General features: G+C 25.6%; 1 protein-coding gene across 1 annotated transcript; it reads left to right on the top strand.

Moving 5' to 3' along the window:
- The first annotated feature begins 7,647 nt into the window (after window positions 1-7,647).
- On the top strand, window positions 7,648-14,417 carry LOC123271228 (ubiquitin-conjugating enzyme E2 G1). Its single transcript, XM_044737496.1, has 6 exons — window positions 7,648-7,838; window positions 9,917-10,019; window positions 10,094-10,191; window positions 10,361-10,539; window positions 12,014-12,144; window positions 14,353-14,417. Exons 1-5 carry the CDS (start codon window positions 7,793-7,795, stop codon window positions 12,092-12,094), a joined length of 507 nt encoding a protein of 168 aa, XP_044593431.1. The 5' UTR covers window positions 7,648-7,792; the 3' UTR covers window positions 12,095-12,144; window positions 14,353-14,417.
- Window positions 14,418-16,857: the final 2,440 nt, after the last annotated feature.

The raw sequence follows: 16,857 nt of genomic DNA, 5'->3' as shown, positions 1-16,857 counted from the left end.
TGTCAGTAGATAGTGCATAGGGATTTTGATCTTCTTACAGCTACGTACATCCAAAAAATGGCGCATGAATTAGTGTGAAAAATCTATTGCAAGTGTCCTCATGTACGTATGTCTTTTGCTTAGTATTAAAGCAATAACGCGGTTTCAAAAATTCTGTGTAACTCGCTGGATATCGGAAGTAAGACTATTAAATGTGTTTTTTCTAAGGCTTGTACTGAATTTTCAGTAATGCTCTGTCTACTATTTTGAGCATGACACGCATCGAAAAATATAAGAACAATCTTTGAAATAGTGATCCGACTTGCTCAATATTTGGAAAAAATCGTTACTTAAGATCCTTATTTAAGTGATATTCTTATAAATTATTGAATGTTTTAACTAACATTTTCGAAAAAAATTTTTTTTTATTGTACTTTTATTGAACAACCATTTCTGAATCCGAATATTCTATCTACAAAAGTTTTAGTCAAGACGTCATTGCTTACTATCGTCTTAATTAATATACCAATCTACTTTTGATTTCATCCTTTATCGTTGAATAATTACACTAACAAGACTAATAAATTCGAAATAAAGAAAAAAAATTCTTGAACTAAAAAAATAATTTTGAAGAGTTTCATTGTCTTGAATTAAGATGAAAAATTTTTAGTTTAAGAATTTTTCTACTCAAATCAAGAAGATCAAGTTCTTCAAAATTACACGGAAAGAACAAGATTACACTGGATAAAATTCCAGATTACACTCAGTGACATCTGTAGTCAAAAGAAATTTCAGATAGTAGCTAGTATAATCCAGGTTATACTGAGTGATATCTGGTTTATACTCATTGTAATCTTCCATTTTTTCCCCAGTACTATCTCTGATTATACTGCGTACAATTCCACTGGATATAATCCGAGATTTTATCCTGTAGAGTTTAGATTATACTCAGTAGAATCTTAGATTATACCCAGTGATATCTTCGCGATCTTTTTTCTATATTTGCGCAATAATCGTATATTTTCGTAATAATCGAAGATATATTTTTTTGTCGTTAGAATTCGTCAGTATTAACCAGAAAAGATCGTAAATTTTTCTGGGAAAAATTTTGGAGTTGAAATAAAAAAAAAATTGTAATAATCATGATTTTTGATTTAAAAAAAAAAAAAAAAATAAAACGAGGTTAAAGAGGTTAACAATGTTAACTTTCTGTAAAAGAAGACATTCAAAAATAATGGGAAGAAAATTACTTTTTTTAAATTAATTTTTTTATTAAGAGTGATATAAGTTATTATTTTATGATAAAATTATTTATAGCGATAAAAGAACTAGTCTTGGACGATTAAGGAATTTTTCATTTTTTAATAATAGAAAAAAGATAATACTAAAGCTAGCCGACGTTTTTAATTATTTTTTTATTTATCAAATTGGAACACTAAAATATTTTTAAAAAATTACACTTAAAGTTTTTCAAATTTTTGCAAATAAAATTTCAATAAAAAAATTAAAAAAATTATTAGATGTCGGCTAACTTAATTTTCATAGAAAAAAGTGTAGAGCAATAGAATAATTTTTGCGTCACAGTTTACATCTAATCAACAAAATCAGAGCCTATATATTAAAAATCTAATGAATTTGATAAAAAAAAACCTACCCTCTACTACACAAACTTTTTGGCCTTACTAATCGATCATAATTGACCCATAGAATTTTTTTATCTCCGATAGTATTTTAAGTAAAACATAAAATGCGATAAAATTTAATTTTATCATATTAAAATATTTTAATATTTTAATTCCGGACTTTACACAAGAATTTAACGTTAAAAAATCAGTTGTCATAAAACAGAATTTGCATGAGTGATCTTTTTAGTTCTAAAAGTAAGGTCCGGCATATTTTACGCTTGGTGCCTTATTAGAAATGGTTTATCGTTTATTTATTTATTTTTGTAAAATCTGGTACTTTATAATTTTGTGATTAGTATGGTAGAATAAAAATCTAAAAATTCTACACAGTTAGTGCCAATTCGAGTCAACACGGATCGAAACGAATTTAAAATAAATTAGTGATAATTAATATTAAAAACAAATGTAATATGTTATTGTCCTATAAATAATGTCAATGCGGGTATGTAGAAAGAAAAATTTCTACTAATAGAATAATATACTACTTTAGAAGCAATAAATATATTTAAAATAAGAGGTACCTTCAACAAAACTATTTATTTAGGTTTTATCGTCCACCATATGAATAATTATTGTAACGTTACTGTGCTGGTTAAAATAAAAACGCACATATTAACGACTGAAGTAAATCACTTGGAGTTTACAGTTTTGTTTATGTATATTTTTAAGATGTAAGAATTTTTTAGCTTACAACCGTTGACTCTTTTGTAACAATTGTTTTTTTGTGAATAAAAAAATATTAAAATATAAACATGCTTTTTAATTTTTACCGCCCTAATGGAACTCAATAAACTTTTATTCTTAACTCAAGAAGAAATGGTTTAAAATTTTGAACAAGTGACTTCAATATCCACAGATTCGGTAGAATCTGGCGCCAAGTTCCGTTCAAATCCGTTGTAAACGGAGCGCCAGACTACCGACTGTGTTTACTGTAAGCAGGACGATATTTTGAGGTTGCAAATTTTATTTAATTCTACGGTACTTTTTTTTTCTAAATTGTATATTATAACAGTAATTCATACTTTATTTTACTGACATTAATTAATAATAGTCGATCATAACAATTAATCTGCTTGAAATTATTAAATTTAATCAGCACAAACTATAGCAACGCAAAAATTTAGATCCTGACTTTTTTTCGATGTAAAAAGTGACATGCCACAGACTAAATAATTCGAGAATACATGGTAATCCTCCAATAGATGGGAAACTACAGTTGAAAAAAGATATTTCAAGGCTTGCATCTACATCCGCCAGGGTGCGCTTGAATTATTTTTACATAAACTGTAGCTTCAAAGGGATAGTTTGCTATAAAAAATGCAGCCAACGCGATACTTAAGTTGGTACCAATTGTAAATTTTTATTATAATTACAAAAAATACTAAAATCCGAACAAAAACAGTTTCACTGTAAAAAAATCGCGCCAAGTCCACGTTCATAAGACTATTAAGAGAAAAAAAAATTTTTTTTTTCTTCACAAAAAGATATAAAATAAAAAAATTGAAAAATCCAACTAACCGATATGATTGTATACGATTTTCGAAAATTAAAAAAATTTTGTTGTAAATTTAAAAATTAAAAAATTTGGAACGTACTTGGTGTGCGTGGTTGCAAAATATTTTACTTTTGATGAAATTCGTAAAATTTATTTACTAGGACTTTCAAAAAAATTGAAATACACAATGACGCACACCAAGTACGTTCAAAAATTTTTTTTTTAATTTTTAAATTTACAACAAAATTTTTTTTAATTTTCGAAAATCGTATACAATCATATCGGTTACTTGGATTTTTCAATTTTTTTATTTTATATCTTTTTGTGAAGAAAAAAAAAATTTTTTTTTCTCTTAATAGTCTTATGAACGTGGACTTGGCGCGATTTTTTTACAGTGAAACTATTTTTGTTCGGATAATAATAACAAAGTTAGCCGAAATTTTTGATTTTGATTAAGTTATCAAATTAGAACTACAAAATATTTTTTTTAAATTGCACTTATAGTTTTTTAGATTTTTTTCCAAATGAAATTTTTGTAATAATTTCTTCAAATAAAAAAAATTCTAAAAATTTTTGATAATTATTTGCAAGTGAAGCAAACCAGGTAAAAAATTGATTCAAATTTTTTTTTTTGATTCTGCTTGTTTTTACGGTGCATATATGATAAAAAATGTGAAAGAAAAAATATTTCGATAGCTTTTTTGCCTTCAAAAATTGGAAAATATTTTGGCTTATTTTTTTGGACGAAATTTCTATTTTATCTCTTTTTGATATATTTTTTTTTAAAGTACATAAAAAAATGAACAATTTTGTAACGAGTACTATGGTATTATTAGATAAATTCGGAGGAGCTCGTCGGATTCCAGGATTTGGACGGGTTAATAGGATATAGTTTCTCGTTAAAATTAATAAAAATTACTATGGAGCGAACAGTAATCTTTATTAACATCAATTTTAGTCTCAAATATAAATATATTTCTATGTTTCCTTTCTTACTTCTAACTTTTATATTGATGACTCCGACTTAACCCACGTTTCCTTGCAAAGGTACACGGGAAGTTCAGGGAGTCTGTGGTCCGTGCAGCGGTGCTCAATCGTATTAAAATAATTTTTTACATACGAGAACACGGCCTCGGTTACCTCCAAGTGACTACGAGCCGGCTCAACTGTTAATACCGGTGCAACTGGCCAGGAATCGGCGAATCACTTGGTTCCTAACTCTTATATACTAACAATAAGTCTTCTTTCTTCTTTCTTTCTGCTTCGTCTCGTTGACGATACCTGCTTCTTCTTACTGCTTCGCTTCCTTGGCGACACCGTTCACATGACGGCAGTGTGGATCACTGCTTAGCCTCTTTGGCTACACCGTTCACACGACGGCTGTAAATACCTTTGAAGAAGATGATCCTATGCAACTCAATAGCTCATGTATTTCACTTGCTATTGTAGTTGGACACTGAATCACCACTACCTTGCCTCTCTGGCTACACCGGTCAAACGACGGCTCTTAAAATGAATTTCAGCTAAAAGAATATCCCTGAGGATAGAATGATCCTGTGTAACTTTACTTAGCTTGTGTATTCCACTCGTTAGGATAGTTGAGCACTGACTGCCGTCCAGAGCTCCGAGGCCCGTTTATATAGGCATATTTTACCCGCTCTGCTCCCGCGCGTCAGCGCCTCTAGCGGGGAGTTACTTAGTGCTTCCTGTCCCGCCTTTAGTGCGCGCCTTCTGCTTTGATGCGCGCGCAGCGCAGCGACCATCCCTACTCCCGCGGATATACTTTGGTGTATTTTTTTGATTTTTTAAAATATATTTATTTTCTTTATTTCGATAATAATAATAATAATAATAATAATAATAATAATTATTATTATTATTATTATTATTATTATTATTATTATTATCACTGACCTGGATAGTGCAATTGAGAGGATGAATGAAGATCTTGCTGCCGTGTTGGAGTGGTGTCGATTAAATAAACTGAAGATTAATGCCTCCAAGACAAAGGCTATGATATTAGGCAGTGCATTCAATATTAACTTGATCAAGCTAGACCAGATACCGAGTATCGTATTGGGAAATGAAAATATTGACTATGTTGTTAGCTTTAAATACCTCGGTGTTTTAATTGATCAGAGACTATCGTGGGTTGATCAGGTCGGTAGGATTTGTAATTCAGTTTCGAGAGTGTTATACAGACTCCGCCAGTCGGTTAATGAACTGAACGTTGCTCTAAAGCGTCAACTAGTAACTAATTAGTTTGGTGCTTCCTATTTTTGACTACTGTGCCGTAGCTCTCACTAACCTAAATCAGGGCCTTGAGAAAAAGCTGAAAGTTGCTCTGAACAACTGTGCGCGCTTTGTGCTGCGTAAACGACTTGGAGAACACATTAATGGACCGCGGCTTGATCTTGGATGGCTTTCGCCATATCGTCGTCGGCTTCACCTGATGGGCTGCATTTATTACGGAATGTTAGTCATGAATAAAAATGCTTTGTTAATTAAAGGATAGAATAAGGATGAACCATAATGTCGCGAGACATAGGGACAATAATCGGACTGATACACTTCTGGCGCCGATTCCACGTACTTCAATTCTTCAGCACTCCTTTGTGGTTCTGGGGACTTCCTTTTGGAATTCCTTGCCGCCATCAATAACAGCAGCTGACTCACTAGCAATATTTCAAACAAGTTGTTATAAACACTTATTAGCTACTGAGCGTGTCGATCTCTAAGTGTGTATTCTGCATTTTTGACCAAGTGCAATTTAGTTATTTGCTATCCTGTGCAATATGGTATAAGACTTGAAGTAGACTGTTTTTGTTTCAGTATTCATTATTAATCTTGATTAATTAAATTTATATTATTGTGATAAAATTGACGTTGAGAGACCTATCAATATTAACATTAACATTATAAGAATCTATTTTGATTGTCGATAATAGCTTATGAGCATTTTTTGTTTTTGGTTTTTACTTAAAATTATATTGATCTGTACTTAATTTTAAGATATTTTGTATACTCTGTATATGCTTTTGGCCGTTAGAGGACTACATCCTACGGCCTCTTTCAATAAATTACAATTACAATTACAATTATTATTATTATTATTATTATTATTATTATTATTATTATTATTCTTTATAATTTATACGAATGGTTACAATTAAAAAAAAAAAAGTTGAATATCACAATTTTCTGAAAAATTTATAAATTTTTTTGAAAATTTGTTAAAATTGTGATAATCAACTTTTTTTTTTAATTGTTTATTTTTTTATGTATTTAAAAAAAATATATATCTATAAAATTAAATAGAAATTTTGTTTAAAAAAATAAAAGTTTGAATGATTGGCCCACTTGTAAATATTTACCCAAAATTATTCCAAAAAATTATTTTTAAAAAATTGCTATTTAAATTTTTTCAAATTTCTACATGTCAATTTTTTTTCTCATGTTTTTTGCTATAATTTGCTCATTAAAAAAATTTTTAAAATAATCAAATATCTGCTGAATTAACTATCATAGCTAACTTAATTTTCAAACTCCAATAAGTCAAAATTTTCTTCTTTACTAATACAATAATTGAAAATCGTCTTTGTAACTTAAAAAAAATTTCCAATTACCGTAATTACTATTCTTCCGCTATTTCACCAATAAAATTCCAAAAATATTTAGTGACTTAAAAGTTAGCAGTCATTTTACAATTTTTTTATTTTATTAAATCAAAAAATTTGTTCCAAAAAATTATTTTTCAAAAATTACATCTTTAAAATTTTCTACAAGTCAATTTTATCTTCTTATTTTTTTTGTTATATTTTATTTATTATTATAAAATTATTAAGTATATGCCCAATTAATTTTCATTAAAGTTAGCAATCACTTTACAATTTTTTTGTTTTATTGAACCAAAAAAATTTGTCCAAAAAATATATATTAATTTTAAAAAATTGCATTTTTTATTTTTAAAATTTTTTACAAGTCAATTTTTTCTTCTAACTTTTTTTTGCTATAATTTATCTATACTATAAAATTCTTAAAATTATTAAATAAATGCTAAATTAATATGACAGTAAAGTTAGCAGTCATTAGAGAATTTTTTAATTGTTTTTAAGAAAAAAATTTGTTCCAAAAAATAATTTAAAAAAAATTGCATTTTTCATTTTTTTAAATTTCAACATGCCAATTTTATTTATTATTTTTTTCGCCATAATTTATTTGTTAAAACAATTCTAAAAATTATTTAATATCTGCTAAATTTATTTTCATTAAATTTATTTTCATTAATATTTATAAATAACCCACCTGATTAAAAAATAATTTCCATAAAAATTTATCATCAGCTGATCACTAAATTAATTAAATTGACCAAAATAACTAAACTTTTAACACTCACTAAAGATGTCACTTGTATAGTCTAGTGACGCGACATCTGCAGTATAAAAATACATCAGCGGCAACCATGATTGTTATTTAGGCGCATGCTCAATCACTCACTTCCGTAAACGCACCTATACCTAGCCATCTTTTTCCGAAAGTCAGGCAAAGATATATACTATTACCTGCAAATTATACTGTAAAATTAAAATTTTAATATTCTTATAAATAAAAATTTTAATTAAACACTTTATTAATGTCAGAGCCACAGTCCGCACTTTTATTAAGGAAACAGTTAGCAGGTGAGTTTTCTCAATTATTTTTTTTGTCAATATTTCAGTAATATTTTACAAAATATTTAATAACATTATTATTTATTTATTTATTTATTCATTTACTTGTTAAGCTCTCATGAATTTATAAATAAACTCATACATTTTTTATCATTTTTTTTCAAAGCTTATTTTAACTTCTTTTTTTTGGCAGTGAAATTTTTTTTTTACATCCAACTTTCCAATTTTTTTGTGAATACATATATGTATATGTAAAGAGAGAGAGGAAGGGCGAAGAAAAAATTAATTTTAATCTGTTTAGTAGTCAAGTCATTAATTTAACAATAAGAGACTTATATTTTAATAAGTACTTAATCTTATGGATTTAATTCATCTTATAATTAGTTTTTAAAATTAATCAATGAAAATATTTTTATCAACATGAAATTTCCTGATTTTTTTCTCCAACTATTTTCAGGTTCAGGCTTACCAACTTGATTATTAAAGAATAGACACACACACATTCAACTTTATTATTAATAATAATAATAATTTTATTAAAATCAGCACATTTTTTTTCTTTTTATTAAAAAAATAATTAATACTAAAAACATGTTTTTATAATTATTATTCAGGATCTTAAAATGTCTACACGTGTCTTTCATTTTGTTTTTTTTTTTCAATAATTTTCTTCAGAAAAAATTATTGAAATTTTGAAAAATCTGTTAATTTTTTATGACTTTAAAATTAACAATCACTTAAATATTTTTTGATTTTATTTAACAAAACAATTATTTTTTAAAAATTTCGTTTTTAATTTTTTTGAATTTCTAAATGTCAAATTTTTTACTCATTTTTTTGCCTTAATTTACTCGTTACAAAAATTTGTAAAATTATTTAATATCTGCGAAGTTAATTTTCATAATTTTTTAATTATTTTTATTAATTAGTATGAAAATATTTTAATGATATTAAAATCAGCAGACACAAAATTTATGATTTTTTTTTCTTTAATTAGTTAAATTTTTAATTTTCTTTACATTTTTAAAATAATTTTTGCAATACGAAAAATCATAAAAATTGTCAGTTATCTGCTAAATTTATTTTTATATATATGATATAAGTATAATAAGATTAAAATTGTCAGTTCTCGTTGATCTGATGATTAAAGCATAATTATATTTTTTTTTCTTACTAAGAAAATATATAAAAATTAACTTGGCAGATATTTAATAATTTCAAGAATTTTTTTAACAAATAAATTATGGCAAAAAAAAATGACGTAGAAATAAAAAAAAATGAAAAATGCTATTTTCTTTAAATAATTTTTTAGAAAAAATTTTTTTGTTAAATAAAATTAAAAAATAGTTCATTTTAATGTCAAAAAATTTTTCTGCCCTGTTTAAAAATATTCATTGAAAAAAATTTACTATGATGAGATTTGAATTTTTTTCAATAATTTCAATTTCTTAGTATATATCTATAGGATGTATAATTTGCATAAAGTTATTTTTTTCAATAAATGTTTTTAAACAGATTTAAACCAAAAAATAGAGGACTTTTTTTTAATTAAAATTTAAAGATTTTCAAGGCCCACAAAAAAAATTGAACTTTTTAAAAAATTTTCTTTAAAAAGTAAAAAAAAAATTATTTATGAAATTAGTAATTGTCAGCTTACATTAAAAAATGTTTATGCTTTTTTTTTTAATTTAATTCAAGTAAAATTTAAATTTAATTGTACAGATTTTCTTTCTCGCTTTTTCACTTGAAAAAAAAAAATTTGACTTGAGAAAAATTTTTGAACCAAAAAAATAATTTTGAATAGTTTTATTACCTTGAATTAATTAAAAAAATATTGAATCAAGTAAAATTTACGGAAACCAAAAATAATTTTTCAATTTAAGAATTTTTTCATTCAAATCAAAAAGATCAAAAACTTTAAAATTATTTACATGATTCAAGTTAATTTATATATATATATATATATATATATATATATATATATATATATATATATAATACATATTTTATAGAAAAATTGAGATAGTTTATTAATATATCACTGTAAATTAAAAAAAAAAATTATATAATTTTATAATTATTTACAGAATTAAATAAAAACCCAGTAGAAGGGTTTTCAGCTGGCCTCATAGACGACAATGATATTTACAGATGGGAAGTGCTCATTATTGGACCTCCGGATACATTATAGTAATTATTTTCTTAAAATTATTTTTATATTTTTTGTTTTTACAAATCTAATTTTATTTAATTAATGTAAACAGTGAAGGAGGATTTTTCAAAGCTCACTTACAATTTCCCAAAGAATATCCACTCAGGCCACCAAGAATGAAATTCATCACAGAAATATGGCATCCTAACAGTAAGTATAACCTGGATTTAAAATATAATGTAAAGCAAAGAAAGAGAGGAAGAGAGCAAACAATTAAAATATCTAAGATACTTACAAAGATCCTCAAAAATTACATCCTTGCTCTCATTTGATACAAAAACTATAAATTACAAATTTTTTTTTTATTTTTTCTGTTTAGTCGAAAAAAATGGTGATGTTTGTATATCGATCTTACATGAACCTGGTGATGATAAATGGGGCTATGAAAAAGCATCAGAACGATGGCTACCCGTCCACACTGTCGAAACAATCCTCATTAGCGTTATTAGTATGCTTGCTGATCCTAATGATGAAAGTCCTGCTAACGTTGATGCCGCCGTAAGTCATTCAATTTTTTTTTTTAATTAAACAATCTTAGATTTTAATTATTTTTAGCGAATGCAAAAAAATAGAAACTCACAATCAGTTTGTGACCAATAATTAATCAGTTTAATATTGTGAATTATTATAACTATCTATTGATACACCTTCAAAGGAAAATACTTGATATTGTCTTATATATTGATATTTTTAAAGATATAAGCTCATCCTGGTGTTTCACTCATCGAGACCTTTCATTTGAATACCCACATCAATTTTTCATATATTTTGTATATTTATATATGTGAATATATGAAAAATATATAAAAATGCATGTGGGTACTCAAATGAAAGGTCTCGATGAGCGTAACATCAGGATGAGCTTACATCTTCAAAAATGTCAATAATTATGAAATGAGATTGTATTTTGTCAACTGATGATATTTTTAACGATATAAGCTCATTTTGATGTTACACTTATCGAGACCTTTCATTTGAATACCCACATGAATTTTTAACATATTTGATATATTTTACAAATATCAGAAATATCATATACATAAAATATATGAAAAAATAATGTGCGTACTCAAATGAAAGGTCTCAGCAAACAAAACATCAGCATGAGCTCATATCTTCAAAAATTTCAATAGTTAAGAAATGAGATTGTATTTTGTACACTGATGATATTTTTAACGATATAAGCTCATTCTGATGTTACACTTATTGAGCCCTTTCATTTGAATACCCACATGAATTTTTCATATATTTGAAAATATTTCACATATATCAAAATATCATAAATATATAATATATATAAAAAAAATCATGTGCATACTCAAATGAAAGGTCTTAGTGAGCAGAACATCAGGATGAGCTTATATCTTCAAAAATGTCAATAATTAAGAAATGAGATTGTATTTTGTCAACTGATGACATTTTCAAAGATATAAGCTCATTCTGATGCTACACTCATCGAGACCTTTCATTTGAATACCCACATTAATTTTTCATATATTTGATATATTTCACGAATATCTTATATATAAAATATATGAAAAAATCATGTGCGTTCTCGAATGAAAGCTTTCGATGAGCGTGACATCAGGATGAGCTTATATCTTTAAAAATGTCAATAATTGAAAAATTACATAATTAAAAAAAAGAACAAAATACTCTAAAAGTTACTTAATTATTTTTTATTTTTTTTTTAAAGTTTATTGTAAGTATAATTTTTTTTTTTCTTAAAAAATAAATGAGTGTAATAAGGCATACCCTTTTGGATATTCAAACTTTATTTAATTTGATATGATTTAATTTAATGTGAAAAAATCTTTATAATAGTCTAAGATTTTAATTAAGATCAAATTAAATTTGTAATCAAAACAATAATTCGTAAATAAAATATTGTGTCGTTTAAAGAATTTTTTTTACATTTCAATAACTAAAACACGTTATGATAACTAAATTAATGATTTTTATGTTATTGCAGAAAGAGTGGAGGGAAAGTTATTCAGAATTCAAGCGAAAAGTTGCTAGGTGTGTACGAAAAAGCCAAGAAGAGTGTTTGTAGGGGTAAAAAAACTATAAAAAAATGATAACTAAAAGACTTATTTAATTTTGGTAAGTAATTATCTCTAGCTTAATAATTGAATTTTGTAAATTAAGAACATGTAGTACAGTCTGGTGTTAGTAATTCAGTCTGGATCAGTGACAAGAAATCCCAATTTAATATATCGGTTTGTTTATTTGAAACACATGTAAAATGCACGAGAAAGTTATCAGACTGACTGTAAATACTCTAAACACTGCTTAAAAGAAACTAAACTAGTTAATTTACTTTTGGCACTCTCTTGCGACCAAAAAGTTAAATCAAGCTCAAAGATTATATTGGTTGTAAGGTAAAAGCCCCCATTATTGACACTATAAGAGTGATCATGAATATTTGAATTTTTTTAACGTGTTTCGAATCAATATTGTCTTTTTTTTTTTGTAGGACACCTTAATCATTGTTTTTACTCATATAATTTAATTAACTAACTGTAATAGCAATAAATTAAATAATTATTATATCAACTTAAAACCAACAGATCAAGTGTATGTATTATTGACAGCGCAAAAAATTCAAAGAGCCGATTATTGACATACCATTGACCCTATTATTGACAGGTCTTTTATTAAAGTTAAATTTATATTAACAATAATCATTTTTACTGACTAATGCAGAACTATCAATAATTTTTATTATTTTTAAATTCGTTTAAGACCTAGTTTTTCTATATTTTTTTCCAGTTTTTTTTTAGCAATTTTTTCTAGTCTCAAATACTTTGATTCTTATAAAATCACATTACAGTATGTAAACATTAATACGTTGATATGTTGAGGGAGTTGGGTTACCTTACATTATGGCCTATGTCGTTAGTTGACGCAAGTTAATTTTTGTGTCCCCATCATTGACATCTATTTTTAATCCGCTATTTTAAAATTAATTTCAACTCGATAAAGTATAAATAAATGATTATATGGTTATGTAGACTATCAATAATCTAAAATAATTTTAAGCAATGCAATTACAAAAAAGAAAACATTAAGAAATCTGGATTTGAAAATAAGGTCTTTCTTAACAATATTGTTAAGAAATAATAAACGTATAAACAGTTTAGGCCTACTTAAAAAAATGAAATTTTTTTGCGGTGAATAGTTTATTCCTTGGAATTAAATTTTACTGTTTTTTAATTTTAAAAATATGTAAAATTTTCATGAAATATCAACATTTGTGATTATTAACAGATGTTAATAATGAAATGATCAAATTAAATAGGGTGTCAATAGTGGGGGCCTTGTCAATAATAAGCGCTTTTACCTTACGTTTATTAGTAATTTCTTTATAGTAAAATTTATTTAGTTTACTATTTATTGATTCAGTTAACACTACACAGAAAGAAAAATTTCTTGACTGAAAACCAAAATTCTTGGCTCAAGAAAATTTTCGGATGCTTGAAGGAAGACCGAAGTTGTGGTGGCCGAAGTAAAAATTTTTCTTGAAATTCTATTCTTGGTGGAAGTCATTTTTTCTTAATTCAAATTATCATAAATACTTGATACAATAAATTTTTATTTGATCAAGATTTTTAGATACTTAAGGAAAGCAGTGCCACTTACTTCAGCTGAGAGAAAAATTTTCTCACCTTGAGAAAATTTTTCTCTTGAATATTTGATACCCATTTTATATTATTTTAGCGTGCAACTATACATATTGAATGAAAAAAAATGATTCAATATTATTTGATCTTCCCATTTGACATGTTAATCAATAAAAATATTGATGAAAATTTACTTCTATCTTTATATTTAATTTTTTGGAGCAAGAGAGAAATCTTCTCAAGGCAAGAAAATTTACTTCCATCAGGAACTAATTTTTTTGGAGCAAGAGGTTGAATTTTCTCAAAACAAGATTTTCTTGACTTAAATAAATTCTCGGATCAAGATACGTATTTCTTAAAGCAAGAGAATTAATTTTGTTGGAATAAGTGAAATTTCTTGTTAAAAAAAAAATTTTTTTCGCTCAAGAAAATAATTAGGAAGAAAAACATTTTCTTGGCTTAAGTGAACCTATTTATTTATAATTTTGTTATTTTTTTCCAATGATTAAATTAAAAAATACAAAAATCACGAAGGACTATTATGTACTTACTCCTGCCAAGTTTAATGATTTTTTATTAAATAATTACTTGGTAAAAAAACCTCCTAGTATCTTGTTCAAAATTTAAAAAACCTGTCCTACATGTTCTTAAAAATAAAACACTTAATAACTATTTTTATATTTCACAGGGACATTGCATGCACGGCTTACTTAATACCATCTTTACAATAATACGTTTAAAAATTTGGATACATAAAAAATTACAATATTAAAAAATACAAAATAATTCGATTGAATAGGTTCAGATAAAAAAAACAGTGCCGATGCAATATTCATAATTTTATCCGAATAATTAATAAAAAAAAAAAAACAAAAAAAAAAAAAACATAAAACCAATAATTAAAAAAAATCCTTGAAGAAAAAATCTTCCCACTATTCAAGGATAACAAAATTTCTATCCATCTTAAGACAAAAAAATTTTCTAAATAATTATAACAAAAAAAAATCAATTAGAAAAATTACATCTTACTAGTGAAAAGAATACATCATACACGAAAAAAAATAAAATTTTTTTTTGTAAACTTCTTGTGAATTGGTCGATCGGTCAGCAGAAAATTTAGCTACAATTATAATTAATTAATTTTTTTCTATACTTATTGGAATACATTTTTAAATTGATAAAAAAATAATATTAATAAAAATGATGATAATATTACCAACAATAAAAATAAAATAAGTCATCAAATAATCAATATGTAATTTATAATAATTTTTAATTTGGAAAAACAAAAACAATGAAATTAATTATCCCATGGATAATTTACTGAAGCCCTCCGATTATATCACCCGTAACTTTTAATCTTTTTTGTAATTAAAAATAATTGATAAAAAATTGATACTTTTAAATGACTCAACACTACCTTTATCATTTAATTTTTTTTTGTCAACATGTCCAATTGAAATAGAATAAGTACTCCCTTTTTAATAAAATTAGTAATTTTTTGTAATTTATTTTCTTATATAAATAATATTGAAACATTTAAACTGTGTAAGTGGCCAAAATAAACAGAATAATAATAATAATTTTAGTAGTAATAGATTTTAGTTATGATTTTATTTATAGTCATTTCATTTTATGGAGAATAATCTATATTATTAAGAGAATAAAAAAAAATTTGTTTCTAGGATAGTCATTTGATAATCATTTGATAATCATTCTCACCGATAGTCAATTTATTATGAAGTATTTAGGCTGCATTCGAAAACACTCTCTAGATACATAATTAAGAAATGACCTTGTATCTTGTGAACTATTGACATTTTTAAAGATATAAGCTCATTCCGATGTTATACTCATCGAGACCTTTCATTTGAGTACCCACATCAATTTTTCATATATTTATATCTATTATATATATGTATATATGAAAAATATATCATAATACATGTGGGTACTCAAATGAAAGTTCTTAATGAGTGTAACATCGGGATGAGCTTATATCTTTAAAAACGTCACTATTTTAAAAAATTGCAGTGCAATTTAACGAATATCTTGTGAAATATTGGCATTTTTAAAGATATAAGCTCATTCCGATGTTACACTCATCGAGACCTTTCATTTGAGTACCCACATCAATTTTTCATATATATATATATATATTCATATATATTTCATATATGTATGTATGAAAAATATATGAAAATGCATGTGGGTACTTAAATGAAAGCTCTTGATGAGTGTAACATCGGGATGAGCTTATATCTTTAAAAACATCAATATTAAAGAAAGAACAGTGCAATTTTACGAAAGTCATTATTTAATAAAGCAAAATTTTAATTTTTTATAGTTCACAAATCATAGCAGTCACATAGTGGCTGCAAGGTTGCTAGTTTTATTATTAAAATATTAATTAACAGATCGTTTGAGTTCCTAATAATAATAATTACTCCAATACATTGTTTTAAGGAAGAGGTACTCTAGTCTAGAACTTTCAAAAAATTTATTTTCTTTTATTTTTGTGACACCTGTCAGGTTGCCCGAAACGAGACTCTAAATTTTAAACGCGTTTTGAGGTAACGTACCCAGTAGTTGAACAGGTTTCAAAGTAAAACGTATTTGACCCTACCTTTGATATATAAAGATGTAATTATTAGTTCAAATTAGTGATTTTCATGAAAATACAAACAATTTTGAATTTATTGAAGCGCAAAATAACGCAGATAATTCAATATTTATATTTTGACAACGTTTTTAAGATAGACTATGAAAGGAGTAGTAGTTGAACAATTAATTCTGACAAGCCGCAGTAATTGAACACTCCGGGAGCAGTAGTTGAACTAATAAAATATATGGCAGCATGCACAGCAAAAATTTTCAACGTTTTATTGAAATATCAAAAGAATTATAACATATTATTGATTAATATTTAAAATAAAACTATGAATATTTAATATGTTTATTTAAAAATGAGAAATATATGTATTTAATTTTTTAATTACATTTTTTATGAATGACAAAGCAAATTTTCAATTATAAATCAAAAAAACTCAATTCAAAACGTTCAATAATTTTTAACTACACTAATTTTTAGCTATAAAACTTATTTAATTTGCAGTAATTAATACAAATCACAATGCTGATCACTAGTCTATAAATCTATTAGAGATTAGTGCTGTTAAAATTATACGGCCTC

Source organism: Cotesia glomerata, linkage group LG9 (assembly GCF_020080835.1).
Source record: "Cotesia glomerata isolate CgM1 linkage group LG9, MPM_Cglom_v2.3, whole genome shotgun sequence".
Taxonomy (NCBI): Eukaryota; Metazoa; Arthropoda; class Insecta; order Hymenoptera; family Braconidae; genus Cotesia; species Cotesia glomerata.
The sequence above is the reverse complement of the archived record's forward strand: the minus strand, read 5'-3'. Positions and strand labels throughout refer to the sequence as shown.